The sequence below is a fragment of the Gavia stellata genome, chromosome Z (assembly GCF_030936135.1).
Source record: "Gavia stellata isolate bGavSte3 chromosome Z, bGavSte3.hap2, whole genome shotgun sequence".
Lineage (NCBI taxonomy): Eukaryota > Metazoa > Chordata > Aves > Gaviiformes > Gaviidae > Gavia > Gavia stellata.
The window spans coordinates 53,172,998-53,194,495 of record NC_082637.1 but is presented as its reverse complement, the minus strand read 5'-3'; the positions used below and the strand labels follow the sequence as shown (position 1 = coordinate 53,194,495).

Below are 21,498 nucleotides of genomic sequence, written 5' to 3'. Positions count from 1 at the left end.
GGGATTTGCCAGGGTACAATAAACAATCTAGACAAAATTATGACTCCAAGTTTAAAAAAAAAAAAAAAGTGTCGAATTGCTTCCTGAATTTGTTTTGTTTTATTTGCTTTTTGGATCCTTTTTACATTTCTAAACTTCCAACTTGTTTTTAATTGCCAGTGTCTTTTTCATTCTACTGTCACCCTGGCCACATTCTTTACTCTGGATGAACTCCTCTGTCCTGACAAGCTGCACAATCTTTTTCACTCCTTACTCCCTTTTTCTTTTTTATATTGTTCTGGGCCGTTGTATTCAAGTGAACTCCAATATGGTATTTTTAAAAGTTCTCACATTAAATGGTGGAATTGTAATTAGCTTATTAACTCCCAGTCTCTGTCTTAAAACTCGTTATTAATTATAGTAATGTCTTTTATACCTCTGAAATAGCTAATCTATTATTCCCTTCCCCTCCTCCCCCCCCCCCCCAGGAAATAATATGGGTAATATGGGCTTCCACAGGGCTTTCGCTTTGCACGTGGCTATGCACGTGGCTTTTGACAGTTGCTGGAGGACTAGTGTTGCTGCTTGTGTCTCTGAAGACCTTTTTCCCATCTTTCTGGGAAGATCTGATCGACTTCTTGAGGTGGAAGAGCTTAAAAGCAAGAGCAAAGAAGTGGGCAAGCAGTGGAATTCTCTCCATAATTGACCTTTTCATGCAGAGAGTGGGAAAGATTCCCCACAAGCTGTTCCTCATCTCCAAAGGGAAGGTGAACACCTACCAGGATGTGGACAGGAGGATCAGCAGGGTAGCGCAGGTCTTCCTACACTCTGGGAATCTGAAAAAGAGGCGACACAGTGGCCCTGCTGGTGGGTAATGGACCGGACTTCATCTACGTCTGCTTCGGGCTGGCCAAGCTGGGCTGTGTGGTGGCTTTTCTCAACTTCAGCATCCACCCTAGATCTCTCCTGCACTGCGTTAATACACGTGCAGCAAAAGCAGCGGTGACAGGAGAAGGTAAGTTCTGCACTGCGTTTGACTTACTACTGACTTTCTACTGCTTCATGCTTTTGCTCAAAAACAGGAAATCAGAGCCATTCCAAGCTGCAAGCACTTCCTAGAGACATACACATATGCTGGATAAAAAAGAGGGGAAAGCGATAGTCTTGTTGAAATTTCAAATGCATACGCACCAAAAGTATGTGGAATTAATTAGTGTAATAAAGGACTCAGATCCGAAACTCTCCAATGTACCAGCAGAAACAATCATGCGTCAGCAAGAGAGCAGCCTGGGCAGATGCTTTAGCATCATCTCCTTGCTGTTTCTATTTATTGGCTTAGGTAGCTACAACTCCACTGACTACAGGGAGACTCAGATTGCCTTTGTTAGTGGTGATTTCCTTCAGCTCGACACCTTCACATACAAATTTATGGTTACTTCAGAACTCTTTTAAAGTGGTGGTCCCAAGGTAGCGCTGCTTGGAGCAAAGAGTACAGCATGTTGAGCTGTAATTTTGGCCCTCTTACTGGCGTATTAGGTAATACTGGGCAATTTATTCAACCTTTCTGCTACTCTTTTCCCACCTTTAATACCGGTTGGCAATACTTCCATAACTCCGTATGAACCCATGAGGGCTCATTAGTTGGTATGTGTACCGAGATTTAAAACAAATGTTCTAACATACCGACTAAATGAAATCCTGTATATTCGCATCACCAAGTAGGAAGAGGGAGTTCCTCAGGACACATACCAGGATGTATGACACAGGTGCAGTTTCTGCTACTAAGGAAATGGACTGAAATCTAGGACTGCTAGGAAAGACCCGTAACCATATTACGCTCTAGGAGGAATGTTTTGTCTCTCTTCTGCTGATCCTGTTGTTTTTATTTCAGCTGAGACTGTTCAGTCTTCTTGACCTCACTTTGTGCGTACTTCCCAGTGTTGTCCTTGCCTTCAAGGACAGAAAAACCCACCTTTAAAATACATTCTTCACAAGGGAACAGCAACAGCAAAATCACACATCTCTACTTCCATTATTAGAAAAAAACCAAACCGTTCCTCTGCCTGACCCTCCCTCCTAGCCATTAGCTTCATGTTTTTCTTGCTCCCTGACAGGTCATTCATGGTTTCAGACAACCTACTCCATAGTCATGTGGTCTCCTTTACAGCTTCTTTAATCTTTTCCTCCAGTCAGGGTGAGAGTCCAATCCTTCCATAATGTGCCAATGTAGCATACGACCGGCCCAGAATTATGTCCTCCAAACAGAGCAAATGAAATGAAATATTTAGTATGTGAACGGAACAAAGTCTCTAAGCTTAATTAATATATTCTAATCAGGTGACATAATGTAATCTGTTAATTATTCAGTAAAATTAATTGTAGGGAAAAAAGTAATGGCCTACAGATTTTCTAACATCTGAACACCATCATTATGCCTCAGAGAACATTCAAACAGTGATAGAAGATACTTCTTATGAAAAATTAAAGCATACACAAACAGGAATGCAGCACACCCATGTGTATTTAGCAACCTTTTCCAAAAGCTGTTCAGCTTGTGATTTTGACTTTTAGAAATGAAAGGCTTAGTCCATGTGATTTAAATCGTTAGCCAACAGTGTATATGCCTTCCTGTATTCATGTAGTATTGCCTGCTTCTTCAACCCGTTAGGCAGCCAGTGGCATAGAGTATAGTGTCCTTTTTCAGCATTTACAGTCTGTAACAAGACTGTCCTCCCAGGTTTGTATGACTAAGCTTAAAAAATGTGTTTGTCAGGAAATACTCTTCAACCTAATGAGGCCTTTGTACCTACTGCAGAGAACATACGACAATGTGAAAGAAATGCTATGGAAACATTTGCTGCATACTGAATGTATTGTAGTTAGGAGTACACAGCAACGTCACTACACTTCTTCCATTACACTGAAACAGTCATTTCAACAGAGTAATCCTTTCCTTTGGTACAACGCTCTGCCTTGCTGCTTCTGGTCCTCTTAAGCATATGAACTAACAGAGCGTAATTGACTGCTTTCGCTTTTAACAATTCACTCTCCATACAGTCAGCAAACACACTGCGTTCTAAGGTGCAACGTCCGATTCCCTTTCAGTCAGATGCTTGAAGATAGCTGCAAAGCTGAGGAACTACAGAACAGGAGACCTGGGACATCCAGGAGACAGAAAGGAGGCTTCAGCTGTATGTGTGGGTATGCAGTCGCCAGTGAAACACTACAGGTGTGCAGCTTCAGGAGAGCATCTGCTTGGATAAAATGGGTATGTTCAGATTACCCACACAACCGTCCTATGAGTGATGCACAGGGGCAGAAAGGATCTAACCGAATACAGGACACTAATCAAAATACAAAATCAAAAAGTTGGTAAGAAAATATTTGTTTACTTATCATTCAGAAGCTGGAAAAAGCACTGGTTATACGCTTAGCTAAATTATAACGTTCGCATGTCTTTTATAGGTAATTTCTCAGTACTTACACAGAACAACGTCCACTGTATGTAGCTCAAGTCAGATTAGATTCATCCCTTTATTTGCTTGCATTACAATTTTCTGAAGCTGTCTTCTGTGCCTCTCTGCCTCAATCAGATAAACTTCTTAACCTATTCCTATTAACGAAACAGTAGGGTGAGCTTCAGAATGGAACTTTTGCTGCCTGCTGATTAGATTGCTTTTAGCAAGGGTAGCATGTTGTGTAACTGAAAAAGCTGGCAGATGACTTGGAAAACAGAATCTTCACTTGAATTCTTAGTGAATGTTTGGGCTCACTGTGTTTGGAAAGCCTTCCTGTTTGTCCTTAGTCCTGTGGTTGCCCAAATACTGCAAGATAGTTAATTGTGCATTTTGATGCCGTTGACTACTGTCTTAGTCTTTTGTGTTTTACTTCAAGCTCAAGCTCTGAACACCCAGAGACGCTTACCAATCTCAGCTTTCATTACGAGGAAATGTTTTTGATCCTTGTGACTGCAGAGGAAAAGCTGAAAAGAAACAAAGAGGAGCAAAGCAGAGAGAGTAAGTAAACAAAACTCCGGGTTTCCCCACTTTCTGACTCTATAGCACCAAAAAACCCCGACAAACCAAAGCCAGGCACTTTGGTGACCAATTTTCTTGAATTCAATTGCAATTTTGCAAATTTTGCAACTTGCAATTTGCAAATTTTCCAAATTTCAGAGCAGAGGTTATGTAGCACCTGTTCAAAACACTAAGGCTATTAGAAGGCTATTAAAAGGCTAGCTCTATCCTGAAAATATTTTTTTCCCACAGTGGACATTTGGGCAGCCTGATGGATCATTATTCAAAGTCTGTATGAGAGATCTTTGGTCTTGTACACACTTCTAGGCTCGTTGTAATACTAACTACCTGGGCAATTACCTAAAGGCTATGTACCTCAGGTATCTCAGGGACATCTCGGATACCTCAGAGAAGTAGGACAGGAACTTGACGTCGGGGCCAACACACAGGGCTGTTTACATTTCCCTGGGACTGCAGAACATTTCTGGAGAGTCTTACCTGCTCTTTAACTGACTGAATGCTTCGTGTGTTCTTTCTCTCTCCAGGACGTCCCCTGCCTCCCTGCCTTCAGGGAAAGTACACCAGAGCCTACCGACTCATTGGAACAAGGAACTTTGTTTCTGACCACGCAGAGATACAAATCTGGATACACGTGTAGCAAAATGCCCCTGTGTGAAACCTGGGGAGAAGAACTCAAAGGAGAAGTAACACAGTCACATTGCAAGCACTTCCCTCTTACTTTGACAGAGCGCCTTGGCAAAAAAACCCCAAACCAAACCACGCCAAAACTCGACCGTTAGTCGATATTGTAAGAAGAATACAAAGGCTTTGCTTAGACTGCCAATTCAGCATGCACTGGGTAAGATGGGGAACAACTGAGTTGTATGCATTTACAGCTAAATCCCAAGTTATTCATCAGTGTATGAATAATTATTTTCTCCAGCGTGCCTTGAGTTTGTCTAGATTTAAGAAAATGTTTCACTGTCCTGAGCAGCTCCTTCTTATGGAGTGTGTTATAAATTCCTGGGCACGTAGCCTTTGTGCATGTTTTGGAGAATCCTCAAGTCCAGTAATCAGAAGCAAGCGAGGTGGGACCGCCAGGATACTGCAGCCAAAAGCAGGTATCAAGCTTGTCATTCCAGGTGTAGGGCAGGTCAGGGCAGTATGGCTTCTGGACTGCAGCTGACTGTATGCCTGTAGTCTCACTCAGAGAGATGCATACACTTTCTTAGGAGTCACTCTTTCCTAATATTCCCTCCTTTTCTTCTCCATCTATATATTCTACGTTTTTTCCTTTCATGACCCCTGTTTAGCTTGTATTTAATGTTTCTGCCCCATAGACAGTACCTCGCTCAAACAATTCTGAAACAAGGAATTGGTGGGCCTTCCTGTGCACATTCAAGTGTGAAAAGGGCGAACGTAAATTAATCCTGAAACAACTCTGCAGACCAAAACTCTTTCATGTAGCCTGCTTTAGTCTTTTGTCTGTTTTAGAACAGGGAGTTTTACCTACTACAATTAAATCCACAAGATAAATAGAGGGAAATTAAACCATGATTTTTTCCCCCACTGTCGAATAGATGGGTTAGTTCTGCTGTATGCAGGTAGTGTCTATCATGCCAATGCAGCTTCTCGGGTCTGTAGTTCTGGTTATTTTAATAATAAGCATATAAATCCTTTAACTTGGCAGATTGTTTGGGATCAACAGAGAAAGACTTTCTTTTTCATCTCTTGGAAAATAATGTTGCTGTCTGGCTGATGAGCACTAGCTCTCCTTTCCAGCATCTTCACACTACGCCAGACAAATTCGACAAGGTGCCAGATCACCCTGTTCCATCTCACCGTAAAGTTTTCAGTAATACAAGAAACACTACTTCATGTATCTTCACATCAGGAAGTACAGGTGAGGATGTGTACTAACAAAGTACAACTGCAGCTCTCTGAAAATTTGGCTGGTATAAATTTAGCAACAAAACAGGTGCACAAAAAGGCAGAACCTGAATTTTTAAGCCATGATAGGGAGGAATTCCTTTAGTTAAAAGCATAGTACACTTTAAACCATTTTTGTCTTGGCATAACAAGGGCGTAATTCCAGTTAGTGACCTTTCCCATAGCTATTCCATGGCTGAACTTTATTTCTTAAACATAAGGCCAATAAAGTCAGTCTCTCACAGCTGCTCAGATTCCATAGTGACAGAATTTCACAGGTCTATACTAGAAAGAAATATGGCCAGTTCAAGTGCTTGGGCCTTGGGAGAAATTGTTCCTCTGAGACTGACCTGAATAATGAAGCTTCACCTTACTTCACTGGGAAGCAAAGGGGAATCCTTCCTCTAGTCAAGCCAAACAACTTTGTAAAAGTCTTTCCTATGGCAAATAGCAGCCGAGCGGCACAGTGGCTCTTCAGAAGCTTTCCCATTCTCGCTTTGTGGCGAGGGAACACTGTGTGCACGGTCGGTCTGCACTCGCCTGTGAAGGGTATGGGCTTTCTCCCACAGACAAAGCAGATGAGAGGATTTAATAGCCTTACAGGCAGAAAGACTAAAGAAGCTGAGAGACTAAGGAGACGTACTCATGAGGGAAAGACTAAAGGACGGGACAGACAAAGACTCAGAAGAAAAGACAATTCTCCCTCTACCTTCCAAATATAGTTCTGTTTGCAGCCAAATTATTAATGCAAGCAGTACATTTATAATTATTTGCTTTTCTCCCATTAACAGGTTTCCCAAAAGCCGCTATCATCACTCATCTAAGAGCTCTATCTGCCTGCTTAGCATTTACTCAGTGTGGTGCAGTTTCTCAGCATATGCTCTAGCTCACTCTTCCCTTGTACCACATGAGTGCTTCTCGGCATCAGTGGATGCACTGAATTAGGCAATCTTTGCCTTCTAGTGAATTTTCATTAACTTGAGGATGCTGTAACATTCTGCTGTTTGGTAAGTATCTCCATGTGGTGAGGAACTCAAATATTATGTCTACCAATAGACTTTTGCCATTTTCTCATTTTTATCACCTTCTACGGCCTGCAAAGAATATCTAAGATACATGCCTAGTTTTTGAAGCTTAGAACAGATGCCAATCGTTACATAGATCCACCATAACATGACTTGAGGTCTGTGTATTGCTCATCCCACTGCGTATGTGCTGCAGGTTTAACTTAGAATCATATTTGTATCCTGTACCCGGAGTCTAAAAGGGCATTCACATAGGCATCTCGGCAGTCAGGCTTGATTTTTAGTGTCAGAAGGTACAAATGCATTGTGGAAGCTTTAACTAACCTTCAGAATAAGGTCAACTAAATCTGTGTTGGAGCTTTTTGAGTCACATATTTGAGTAACACCTACAGAATTGGATTCTTTATATTAAAGTGAAGGAAAGGAAGAACGACGGAGCCTCCCCTTTTGATTCTGAAAATGGGTGTTCTTTGTAGAGAGCTAGCAACCAGGTGTTTTTTCAGGTATGTCCTCCTGCCCTGTCCTTAGAGTCTGGCCCAGATGCTGGTTTTTGGTATGCTAAGTATACACCTGGACTGTTTTAAAAGCCATTTCAGTGCCTTCAGTTTCTTAGGGAACAGCATGGGCAGGCATGCTGGGCTACAGCAACTGATCCCAAGACTGCTGCTGCCTAACCAAAACAAAAAAGGGATGGGAAAAGGCACCTTAAAAGTGCAAGGAATACACCCCTCGTGTACTCCCCACAGGACGACCTTCTGCAACAGGACAGGAGAGCATCATCTGCAAGGAGCAGGAAAGGGCCCCACATTACATCTTCTGAAAGTTTGAGCAGACCGTTTTGTGCTGTTAGGGGATGCCGAGAGGCATTCAGCAGTTTTGCCTCTCCCTAAATATTGACAAATTGCCTGAAAGGCACAAATTTGATTGAGAACAAGATGGGAACCTAACACAGTAAGCACACAGAGAGTGTATACATTTAGAGAGAAGTGTAATTTTTAGCGAGTTTAAAGAATTGAGGAAAGCTGTTTTTTCACTAATAGGTTACTGTACTAAGTAAATGTGTCTTCAAATGTAGTTAGTATAGGTCATCTACGGTGCCTCAGGATAGCAGTGCCCTCTTCTCGGAAAAAACCTTTGGAACAGACTTGTCTTTATGGTTCCATTAGATGGAGAAAATCCATATGGAGCTCTAGGGTCTATATATGTGGAACCCATTAAACCTGTTTGCATTTATGTGTTCCCTGCCTAAATCTTTTTTTTGCTAGCTTACTACCAAAGATACTATCAGTACTAACTGATGAACATCTACACATGTGTAAATTCTTATTAAAGCAGATAAAACCAATCTTAGAAAAAACCCTCAAAATCACAAAAAACTTACTGTTACTTTAAAAACCATCTTAGGGGAGGATAATAGGATGAATGCTGAACTCACAATTTTCTGAGTGGACAGATAATTCAGTCCCTTCTGAAAAAAAACAGATTTGTCTTGAGAAAGAGTTCATCCTAATCAAGAGTGACAAACAAAAATATGAAATTCTCATGCAAAATTGGATTTAAGATCAAATCAATCTTGAAAATTTTTCAGCAGTCCATAGGTAGGCTCTTTCTAATATAACTTGCAACCATGGTTGACTGATTTTGTGAGAACCAGACAGGCTGAGAGTTGTTCTTCTCAACCTCCCTGACTTGCCTCTAGAAGAAGAGCAGAGGCCCAGGGACAATGATGCAAAGAACCAGGGTACTCTGAGGCTCTGAGATAGTAGGTTTTTCACTTGACTTTTGCTAACTTTGTTTCTTGTTTGCAGAAGGACATTAGGAAGAGGTTTCTAAGAGCATGCAGGGAGTGATTTCAGTTTTGTATTATTTGTGCTCTGGTTTGGTTTGAGGTTTTTAGAGTTTTTTTGGTTTTGTTTTGGTTTTTTTTTTTTTCCAAAACTCATCTTTCCATGTAGAAAAATCTGACTCTATTAAAATAACATCAAGGGATCATTTAAACAGAAAATCTCAGCAATCTGTATTCATAATACACATTGAAAATATTTAGTACCTGTCTTTATTGAACTTTTAATCTTATCATTGCAACTTTTTAAATAATTACCAAGACAAATTCATGCTAGCTATTCAGTTTGAAGCAATCCCACCTGGTAATGACTGAACATTATTACCATCTGGCAGCTATTCGGTGCCTGCGTGAAATGACTTGGTGGTCTAAGCATGGATCCTGTCCTGAGTGCTGCCAAAAGAGAGAAGGAGCTGGCAAACTTATTAGCAGTCTCAGCTCAGAAGCCAAAGACTAAATGATCTGGGAGCTGTGGAAATGGAGTAGCAGTGTGAAGAGGAAATCAGGCATGTTACAGATCAAGACGGAAAAACAAGAACTGAAAAGTGGCCTGTTTCAGCAAGAGAAGTGAAAGAAAATGTTGGCTACATTGAAAACACCGTACAAGTATTAACAGTGCTTGAGAACAGTGTGTTTTGAGCTTTTCCCTTCATGTAAGCCACCTTTTAAATGAGATTATTTTATATACCACTTCTCCTCTTGTACACTGACTATCGTGTGTAGACCAACTTGTTCATGAATTGGCATTTCAATAACTGCTGTACAGCAAATGCTTACACAGAAAAATAACACAGGAAGGCGTTTAGCATATTTGTATTTAATGTCTTAAATGAAGTTTAACAGCTGGAAATGAGAGGAGAGCCAGTACCATAAAATCAGCCAGCTCTCTGCAGAGCATCGCCAAGTGTCCCATGAACTAGAGATTTTGTGATCAGCTGCACCAAAGAAAGTTAAAGAACATTCTTATTCTGAAAAAGAAACTTCCAAGCTCGCATGTGGCTTTGATAGAGAAATGAGTGAGGAAATAAATGCTGCACTTAGACTGAGATTTCACTGTAACTGTGAATCAGATCATTCTGTCTAACTGAAGACATTCTGTAGTAAAATGGTGTGATTCATTTTACTCAGTAATTGCATCCAGTTTTCACTGACACAGGCTGAAATGGAACATTGCATTTTACTTGAATTACTTCTTTGTTAGGATGTTATGCAAATCACTGCAACTTTCAAGCATCAGAAAATGCATCTGGTGAATGAAGGATTTAATCCAGAAATTATAGCTGAACCTCTGTATTTCATGCACCAGCCTGCACATTCCGATATTCCTTTGACAAGAGAGCTATACAAGAATGTGGTTTCCGGTGAAATACATTTATAAAGCATACAAATAAAACTACAATACAGAAAGTAAATGTCAAGTATACTCCTGCAATATTTTCAACAAAAGCCGGTATGCAATATTTGTTCTAAAAACACAAGATAATCAAATTAGTTTTAATGTGATAGAATTTACCTCTTCATAAGACAGAGCCACAATAGTTACGTGCATTGTGTAAGCTGTGCTGCATCTGCTCATATTACTTCCAGTGCTCACACATGCAAATTTTTATTTTACACTTCTCACCGATTCAAATTATTTTTGCCTAAGCCACCAGTATCTTACCTTAGCTGAATATTTCACTCCTTTACATCGTCATACTGATTCTGCTTTTAGAACGCATAAATGAGTAGATGAATAATGTCATAGGCAATAATAAAATTTAAATGGGCAGTCAGAAACAGAAGCAAAATACTGCGCAAGCACTGCATGTAGACTTCAGTTCAATGTCTGTTAATTATATTATGTAATATTTAATTGCAATATTTTATGTGATGCTCAATTTCAGATTTTTATGGAAAATAAACATTCTATGTCAAAATACAGTGGCAGTATTCAGTGGTCGTGATTTTTCACAACTTGCACCACAACTAACACAGATTAAACTCTCCGCAAAAATTCATCCCCGCTGACACATGACCTCTTCCTTTACTTGCCGATTGTCATATTCCTGAAATAGAGTTCTCATGAAAACAGGGCAGAAATGACTATAACTTCCAGCTTTTGCTGGAAGTGAACACCCAGAACCTGTTAAAAGGTGCTATAAAGTTTCGCAGGCAGAAGCACATCAGAGAACAGAATATTATCACACCTGTTGGATGTACTGTCCTTGACTGTACGTATCTGATTACATTCCAAAATCAAGTAAGTCCACACTTATGAAGGAAAACCTCTTCACGGTATACTTCCCTGAATTCACTTGACCTTTTGTCTGGATGACTAAAATAATAGCTATTGTTTTAAGCTAATAGTTGCCCCATTTGGAGCACATTTTACAGACTTGCATGGTTAGCTTCTTCCCAAATATGATATCTATTTTGTCTTGGTTGTCAGCACGTGCTATTACTACCACTGCTAATACTGCCACTACTGCTGAAATGCGCTGAAACACGGGAACTGACCAAAACACTATAAGATTGTGCATAAACGACAACGTTGCCCAGACCTTGTGTTTCCAAAAACTGGGAGATGAGGGCTTTCCGTGATTAACCTTTCATCTGAGTATGAAAGGGTTGGGAATGCTCACAGTTGTACTTGAGTTCAGACCACAAATCTGAAATGTGTGCAGATGCAAGTATTATTCTCCTTGTTCAACTCCAACATCTGCAGATCCTAAGTCACAGTATGCAAAGAGATATTTAAACATTACAAAGGTACACATGTTTGTTTTATTAAAGATTATCTACAATTGTTTCTCCTTCAATATTTTAACCATCCTAAAATGGAAAATTGGTCTTTTTGCAGTAATGCTTAGCTGCCAACACTGAGGGTTCACCGTAAGGCAGGTTTCAAAGGTAACAATAAGTTAGACGAATTGTACTCATTCGGGCTTGATAATAAATAAAAAGCGTTCTTTTCAAAGGTGACATCCAACAAGTTACAGAAAAAAGATTATTGGCTGAAAATGAGAGCTAGTCTCTTGGAAAATGAAAGAGACTTGCCAAAGCTATGAATTTCTCTTGGAAAAAATAGTCTATGGGCACAACAGCTATTTAGACTAAGACGTTCACATAAAGCAAAGCCTCAGTAGCAAAGCCTGAGCCTCCTTCCCGACTTCTTTTTTTAAAGCAAACTCAGGTGTCAAGTCCTTCATTCATTATTTAATACAATTAAGTTGAAGATTAACATAAGCCATGAACACCAAAGTCCTTTAAACGTTTTAAATTGTGGCTAACTCAAAGTTGAAACTCATCCCCAGAAGGTTCATTAGTCATTGGCTGAAGACAATGAGTTTTACAAAATTTATTTTGGTATGGAATAGTGAAGAAGAGCAGTTTAGTTGAAAAAGGTTTTGAACATTTATGTGAAATATATCACGAAGGCCTGAACGTTTTTATACAGCTGACAGCTTTCATTTTCAGCCTGAATTTTACTTCTTGAATTTTACTTCTGTTCTACTGGTCACATTCTGACCAGCTCCTGTGATGAAATCCTTTCCATCACACAAACTCTTCCAATTGATTGCGCAACTTAAAGATACGCATGGCAATTAAAAAGGGAGTGGAGGGCAGCTCTAAATGAAAGAAGAAAAAAAAAGCATGTTTAATGCAGCAGTCTTTGTGAGCTTTGTAGCTTTTAGCAAAATTCCAGTTTCCACCAGTACTGCTGCCATGTCCATCCTAAGCACATTCTCATTTTCCTCTTGCTGGAACAGCGAAAGCAGCTCCTCTCCAAAACAACATGCCAGGGTTTGCACGCCCATTTTAATAGAATTGATCTTATGTCAGGTTTAAGCAGATAAAGTATTACTAGAGTGCTATCTGCAGATCTTACAACTCTTTTTCTTTAATTAAAAATAATTCATGCTTACACATCTAAGCACATGGGAAAGGATGGCAAAGTACCCATTAATCAACAATATTTCTGCAATAAAATGCAATTTTCGGCAAACATTCTGATCTTTGAAGAAAATGCTTCTAATATTTTAAAACACAAAGCATTTTGAAAAATATACCCACACAAAAAGCAGAGAAAGACAGAAACATGGAAATAGTTGGCTTTTGTCATTTATGGAATTTAGTTGCTTGCAGAAGCAAAGTATTTCCATACACTTACAAACTTCTTGGAAGAAACTGTTGCCATGTGCAAGTGCAGTACCATAGACTGACTGCTACAATTTCAAGTGTAGAATAAAAGCTGGCTAATAAATATACCAGAATTTTGGGCCCAGCAAGGTCTCCAATTCTGGTTTGTTTGGAGCTTCTTGTAAATGTATATACTTCCTTGTACTTCCACAAGCCCTGCTACTATAGAAAGGTTGCATCCGAGTTTGGATATCGGACTCTAAGGAAATATCTCTATGAGCAAATACTTAACACCCAAGCTGAGACACAATGAAATACTGATCATCAGTTATTAGAAGAAGTTACAGGCTGAATTACCCCTGTGCAAAGTGTACACAGAGATGAGAAATCACAAGAATAATTATTGGCAAGATTCAGCGGTTCATACCTACTGTCCTAATATTAGCTTCTTATGCCTTCGCTGAGATGTCTACAAAATTCAAAGCAGCGAAGTAACTCTGTGTATCATGCTGCCCACTGCTCTCTCCTCTTATGTTTCTCCTTGGAGTTAGGGGAATTCCCAGCGTACTGGCATTCTGGCCCACAACTAGGCTCCTTCAGAACTACAGCACAATCAATAATACCCATCCCCAAAGCCCCAAGCCCCAAACCTCAAAACTTTAATGGGAGGGAAGCCAGAGATTTTCCTTTCCACCATACAGTCATGGCTAAGACCTAAGTCAACCCAATACCAGAAGACCAGAGTCCAGGACAAGGCTATTGAAATCCTCACTGGGAGAGCACGCTGTACTACCAACAAAGTTTTGGTGGACAGGGGAGATTTTCTGTCACAGCCTGATGGCTGGATGTTTGCTTTTCAATGACAGAAAGGATTCTCCTGACCTCTGCTGAAACTCCATACCCTGCACAAAACCTGGTATTCAGGTTTCATTGACAAGACAAGATTTGCCCATGTGATGAAAAGAAAAAAGATAATACGCATTAAAACTGGGGACTCTGGAAAGCCGGACAAACGCATATTATATTCTTTAATTCCTTCACATCCCAACAAGTCAATACCTTGCTGTATGCCTGCAAAGAAAATAGGCTACTTTTCTGGACCATAATATGAAAACTTCAATTCTGTCTTCCACCGGTTTTTGGTTCCCCGCCCCAGGAAATCACTGCTATTCAGTTCAACCTCAAAGGAAGAGAATCCTTTGTCAGCAAAGAGGAAATGGAAAGATTCAGGTCTGCAGACGTGATAAACTTTGAAGAGTATTGAAGAACCATGGAAAGAGCACAGTGTAGACTCCCCCACCCCACCCTCACCCCCCTGCTTGGGAGGTCAGTGCCATTGCTCATGCCAGAAACAATCCCCCTGATGAAAGTGAGGCATTTTATACTGGTTAAGACTACGCACATGGAGAAGCATCTGCAGAACAGGCCCACAGCGAATACTTAAGTATTCTCAGAAACTCTGGTCTCACCATGCTATGTTGGAACATATTTCAGTTAGCCGAGTGCGAAAGAGCAGTCAGGACAATTTAAAGGTGCAAATATACAATTTTCTATAGCTGCAAGACTTCAAAGCAGCTAAGCGTAACTTACACTTTCGTGGTGGGGGAGAAGTGGTCTAATTTTTTTTCAGCCCTCTGGCAATCTGTGTACTACTTTGTGAGGTCAAAAATAAGAAGGAAGACATAAAAGGAGATGGCGTTTACGTGTTAGCGCCCAGCTGGCCACAACCCAGAGTCAGAACAAAGTTAGGCGCCCTAGCACACGATTGAGCCTCTGCTGAAGTTAGGCAAAAGTGAATGATTGCAGGTGTGGAGTCTCTCCCATTAACTGTGTTGCTCTCAGTAGCCCTTTTAGGAAGGCCTTCAGAATGCATCCATACGCACAAGAAGAGGAGGGAAAATATTTCATAACCAATTCCTGGCTAAATTAAGAAAACCATGCAAAAAGCCTCAGCAGATCAGAAACCCCATTAAAACCAGACAGGTACCTGAATGCAGTGTTGTCAATTGTTCATGTAAGCACAAAAACCAACTGTTTCACACCTTGCTCTCAGAAAAAAAATCACATTTACCTTGCAAGAAACACTTCCCCAGACGACTGTCTCAACTACCCTGGTACTGTGAGTTGATGATAAACTACAAACCCAGCCAGTTACTATTTACTGGAGTTCTCTCTGTGGAGAGGCAGAAGCATAGTTTCCTCTCTTCAGAGCTTTAGGTTTTGTTCAGCAAAACACAAGAGCTTTAGAGATTCACCTCTTTGGCTTATACAATATTTTCAGTGGGACACTATAAAGCTGGGTACCTTTTAGCAATCAAAATACAGGACAGAACTTAATTCAGAGGGTTCCTCTCTTCTCTCAATAAAGAAACAACTTACGGCTGTTTCTCATCTACCAAGCTATTCCTCTGAGGTGCAATAAACCAGCTTACTTTTGCCACTCCAGTATTTTGCAAGCCTGGACGCAACGTGCTCTTGAGTGGCTTCAGCAAACTCTATCCCTGATAATACCTGGATGACTCTTTTCCATGTAATTTTATTAGACCAACTACAGCTTTTAAAACATTGCATAACCAATGCTTATGCAGACAGATATGGTTGAAAACGCTAAAGCAGATCAAGTTTAAAGAACTCTAAACCTTCACACTTCATTCATTTTAAATGGAGCAATAGTTTAAAATTCAACATTTTCTTTCATACATAATTGCCATGCCATATTTCACTGACAAAATCATTAAAGCTTTAATTCTGAAGTCCAATATACTTTTCACCGGTTACATGAAGCTCACTTGTGGGCTGTTTCAAGGTGACTAGCAGAAACATCCTCTAGCCTCTATCTTCCAGTTTCCCTTTTTAGTTCTCATAGACCGGTTCAGCGCTACAGCGTTTAGGTAGCAAAACCATACTTAAAGCTAAGTTTCAACACAAACTGTGGTCTTAAACCTGAATTCTGTTCTTCATCAAAACTCCCAGTAGCTTCTCCGGGATTTCTGCCAGACTTAGCAGTGCAGGACTGAACGCAAAAAGTCTATTTTCATTGGCTTCAGCTGCTCCCTGGGAATCTGCAGAGACGGAAGACTCTCATCTCTCTGAGAGCAGAAGCGAGAGTGATGACTGCAGCATTCTATCAGCCTTGCGAAGGGCACTCCGTGAGGGGGAAGGCTGTACACAGGGAAAGGCAATGAAGTCATGGCAAAGAGGGAAGGACATACACACTACACATTTCACCCTCACCAGAAGCAAGTGGGAAAGGTACTCCAAAGTCAGTACTTCCGAAGGCTGCATCTGCCAGCTGCTCAGAGCCCCTGCATTTTGTAAAATCTGTTCTCAAACACAAAATTGGTCAGGGGTCTGGGAGCAGAACAGTCACAGTGAAAAGTATCAGGGCATGCAAAAAACACAGGAGGAAAAAATAGAAAAAGAACATGATTTCCGAATATCTGGCACCTGTCTAACCCCCAACCACAGAGCCACACAGAGTTCTGAGTCCTCCACACTCATACTCCTGCCTCAACATTTAAGACAGTTTTATTAAACTCCTTTTTTATTAAACAAAACAAATACAAGGTTTACAGTGAATGACTATGCCCTTTAAGGGAAAAGTAAACAAACAAACAATCTTCCCATTCCTTATTTTTCAAGTTTCCATGAGAAGAACTGTTCAGGTGGTGTTGCACAACAGAGCTATACTTTTCCTCTTTCACTTCTCTCTCAACTATTGAGCCCCAGTACAGTATTACAAAAGAAGACACAAAGGAATATTCAAAGCCCTCTTTTCACTCTCTCTCAGCTCTAGTTTGGTACCTCTGTGTCCACAGAACATGCATACACACACCCAAGGTAAAACAACCATTCAACAGTTGTGTTGTATGTGCTTCATGGGCTTTGCAGGAGTAAGTTAGATCATGCTATGTGACAGCAGTGACATAAAATATGTAATTGTTTGTATAAAAGTATGCAGAAATAGAAACAACTGTAAATACACATTTCTATGACTTACATTTAAAACATATAACATACCCTCTTCATATGGACGCGGGTATAAACATATATAGTTGCTCATACCCAACATTGTCAACAGTACAGCAGGTTAGCAGATCTTTGCTATGCTTGCTTGCATACTCCTGTGTAAGAATTTGGGAATAATAATATACAAGTATATAGATTAAAATTTGGGAATGACTATACAGCTGTCAGAACTACAACCACTAGAAACACCCAGGGCAATGCCGTAACTAACACTACCAATACAACCCACAGCCTTCAACAGTTTAACAATAGAATTCTCTTTAAGACTACTGACAATGTGTAAAAATGTTTTTTAGTTTACATTTCCTATTTCTCTTCCAAAGGATATTTTTTTTGAATACTACACTGACAACAAACAGTGCAGATTACTGGAAACTTGCTACCAGTACCAGCACAGGGGGGGAAAACAGAGAGAGAGAGAGAGAGAGAGAGAGAGAGAGAGAGAGGAACCTCCAAAGCCTACTCCAAGTACAAAGTCATTTGAAATTTGATTTGCCTGTGTACTAATAACCAAGGCCTATGTTTGCTTTTTTCTTTTGATTAATTTTTTTCATCTATGAACCCTTCTGCTATGAAGCAATTTCACCTTAAGAATTCATTAATGTAGCATGGTCCAAAATTTCCTGCCATAGTTTTAAATATTAAAAACAACTATGACTACAAAGTATCGGTTAAGTCCTTACTTAGAGCTAAAAAATTCAAGGGACGAACACTAATCCTTCACACCACTGTAGTTATTATGAGATTTCCATCTCTTCTTGTTTCTCGTTTTTAAAAGTGAATTAGCACTGCTGATGAGGATGGGTTGGCTCCTTGACTGTTTTGACCAGAAAAGTATCTTGTAAGAATTTGCACCACTAAAGCTTTTTTACTTTAGATACATAGCTTTACCTAAAATGTATACAGAAAGGTAAGCTCCTTTATTAGATAAAACTGAAACAAACAGGTGAAGAAAAGTGGAAAAGCACTGGGGATCTGTGTCCCCTTATCTCATTCGAGAAGACTCAGGATTTGTCTGGTTTGTTTCATTATGTAAACCAGTCTAGTGAGAGATACCCTTCCCTCCAGCCCTTCCCTCAGAAAGCACCTCCGTAAGTGTGCTTAATCGGTGTCTGTCACCCTATTTTCAGATGTTACTAGAAACCAACGCAGAAGCAAAAGCATATCCCATGCATTCAAGGGCTTTTCCTTTCCTCCTTGGGAGGCCTTAGTTAACCCAACTGAAATGAAGAGAAGTCTCTCCGCTGGATTTCAGAAAAGCAGATGGATTTGTTACCAGTTTCTGTGTTAGGTTTCTTCTTCTTCTTTCACAGGCAGTTCCCACCCCTTCCTCTCCTAATCCATCCTACGCATTTTCCTATCCTTGTTTTTTTCTTCTTAAAGTGTAAAGTGGGAGGAGGGCAGAGTGAAAAACGTCACACAGCTGTATTTCTAAAGGACTCACAAGACCTTAAAAATACGTGAAAGGATTAAAAAAAATATTGCTTGTTAGAGTGTTGTATTTCAGAAATAGGCATGCAACACAAGAAACTATGCTTCTGGTTCAGTTCATTGCCATTTTGAACCTCATATGTTTGATTTAGGCAATAAGCACAGTAACTTCAGGCAGAGAACTGGCAATAGAGATAGAAGGGAACTGTAAAATCCTAACACTATGAAGCAACAGAATTACACATTTGGAGTGTAACAGCATTAATAAAAAGGAAATTGACTAAAATACAATGACACCAGAAGAAAACTACTCTGCTTCTTTAAAAGCTACTGTCTCAGAAATTGAAACAAAACAAAGTTCTTTGGTTAGAAAGGTTTTAGCATGCTCTGAGGTATACGTCAATTACTAGACAGCGGTCACCCGCAGTCTTGTATGAAAGCACTTGATAATTCTTCCGTGTAGTTGTTTTTCCTATTTTGTGTCCACTAAACCACCTCCGGGGTAACAAGCTTCTAAACACATAAATAACTGAAACAGTTGTCATTTACAACAGACAACATGAGAGAAATGTTTCACATCTCACAGCTTTGCAGAGCCAGAACAGGAAACTTTGCATCGCTGGAAAGGTAAGATTGCCAGGTCCCTTTCAGACACATATGCAGTTACTTCAAAACATAGATGACTATCGATAGACATGAAGTAACTCATTCATAAAAGGAGGAAATGATTTGGCATTTCTTCAGAAGAGGTCTTATGCTTTTCTAGAAGCTTGCACTCCTGGCAGCTAAGACCCCTTCCTTTAACAGGTGGAAGGAAGGGAGGAAAAGTACCGATATATCTCATGAACTACATAGAATATTGCTGAACTAGTTTATTTCACACAAAATGCACCCACAAAGACCTTCCTAACAGAGTATGACTTCTTTGCTTGTAAATTAGGCAACCACTTTAACCACAATCCAGTGAACGTGTTGCGTTTCTCCATTTCCCTCAGAGACGCAAGTGATGGGAATGTAGAAGCTTTTCACTACGCCCGCTGTGATGGTTGCCTAATCTTACGTGGTCACATCAAATGAGCACCCCTAAAATTTCTACATTAATCTCTCGAGGCAACATTTCACGGGAAACTGTTCTACGGAGTTGCAAAACAAGTACAGTCATTTTTCATATTTCTCTTGTAGAAAGCTAAATCCCTTACTATCATGAAGGTCATCTTAACATATTGCTCAGGACACTACATAGACTCTGATTTACTATATTCCATCTCAGCTGTTAGGTTCTGACACTGGTCTGAACTACAAGGTACTCCTGAGATGCCGCACCTTTCATCCATATTATCCAAGTCAGTTTAACTCAGGATACCAGACCTAAGAAACTCTGATGAGAATCAACTTGCTGGGGCCAGTCAATACAGGAGAGACATGGAGTCTGTAATGGTTGGGGTATACCCACTTTGCCGCATTTTCACGTCCGTTTGCTTGTCCAAAAGACAGCCCCAAGGGAAGAGCAAGCAGCACAACTGGCTTCAAATCTGTTTTTTTTTAAATGTAACAATTGCCTGCACAAAATCCTTCATACAACAATTTCAGCCATAACGGAAGAGAAAATGTCTCTGGCAGAATGGGCAAACACCAGAATAACAGTGATTGAGGTTTTTATTTTTCCTCTTTGAAAAAACATTTGCTATTGCTTCTAGCAGAACAGCTATAGCAAGCTATAGAAACTTTGCTTTTAGTGCATATACAACACTGATAGAGTGTATAAGAAGTTTCTTTTTCAGAATTGTTGTTTACTATTTCAGCTGAAGGAAATGCATTTCTTCCCCTCAATAACAGAGATGGCTAGAAGTTGGGAAACTATTTGTCAAAATCGATGAAATACTGCCCTCTTCAGATTAAATTTGATCTAGAGGTAGCTGCACTTGCAAGGAAAGAAAAGAGATCTGAAGAAAGAATAAACAGACAAAAGATGCGGCTTGGCAACTGGGTGAACCTTCTACAGCGGTTGTTCATTGGGGAACCTCCATAATTTCTGAGTGGCAAATACAGTGACCCCCATCAAAGCGAGAGATATGGGTAGCCTGAATAAGAGCAACACACAATGTACCGGTGTATTTTAGGATAATAGCGTAATGAAAAGAAAGGTGCCATGAAATGCAAGCAGCAGATGGATGACTGAAAGTAAGCAGGCGGTGGTTCTTGGTGTAATTAAGCAACGGAACTTCTTGCTGCTCAGTTTTGCGCATATGAAGCTTTTCAAACGTTCAAAACCAAGGAATCCAAGCCCCCAAAAGAAAAGCACATTGGAGAGCTTTCACACACAAAGACACATTCAGGAAGTCTCTGAGCTGCAAACTGCTGGGGGAGCGTGCTGCAGAAGTACCACCATTTGCTCGCCTCTGTCTTATGCCCTTTCCTAGGTATTCTCCCCTGGCAGCTCTCACTGACTCACTCCTAGTATCTTCAATGCTCACCTTAGTGAAGTATTCCTCCCTTAATGGCAAAACTGACTTGCACACTAGCCACTAGGTAAGGCATTTTGCAGACCTACAAGCAGAAAAGGGTTCAAAAATAAGAGGAGTAAGATGCGCTCATACAGAAATTTGTACACGCTGAACCATTTGTCTGATTAGTTTGACTGTTTTTATGATAACTTCCTCACACAGAGTTGCACACAACATTGTTCCAGCTGTAAATCACCACACACTCCGAAAATCTGATTGCTTTTCAGACCTTTTACGAGAAAGGTGGGCACAGCAGGATCTGAACCTTCATTGAGCATCTGCACAGCTGACGGGCCAGGACATGGCTTTACCTTTTCACAAGATGAGGCCTAATCCTTCTTGCACGTCCTGCAACTTCTGCTGCAGAGATGAAAAGTGCTCTTGTTCATCCCTTCCTTTTTTTGACCCTTTGAGACTCCTGTGGAGAGAACTGAGGAATTAATCCTTATGCTCCCATCCTGGTAAAACCCACAACTCCATTCAGCTTTCACACGTGTCAAACAAGATGGAAATCACCATGTAAGGAAACTGCTGCTTTCTCTCCACCATGGTGGACTGACGTGGATGCCACTTCCAGTTTGACACCTTTTTACAAGTGAAAGAGTTCTTTAAAACGCTGT

General features: G+C 40.3%; 1 protein-coding gene across 1 annotated transcript in view; it reads left to right on the top strand.

Annotated features, from left to right (window-relative positions):
* Positions 1 to 668: 668 nt before the first annotated feature.
* LOC104253130 (long-chain fatty acid transport protein 6) overlaps positions 669 to 21,498 on the top strand; it is a gene marked incomplete at its 5' end in the record, with an annotated part of 40,586 nt that continues 19,756 nt past the window's right edge. Inside the window, 4 exon segments of the mRNA XM_059834017.1 lie at positions 669 to 827; positions 829 to 994; positions 5,686 to 5,898; positions 6,716 to 6,842. Coding sequence (XP_059690000.1) covers positions 669 to 827; positions 829 to 994; positions 5,686 to 5,898; positions 6,716 to 6,842 — 665 coding nt within the window.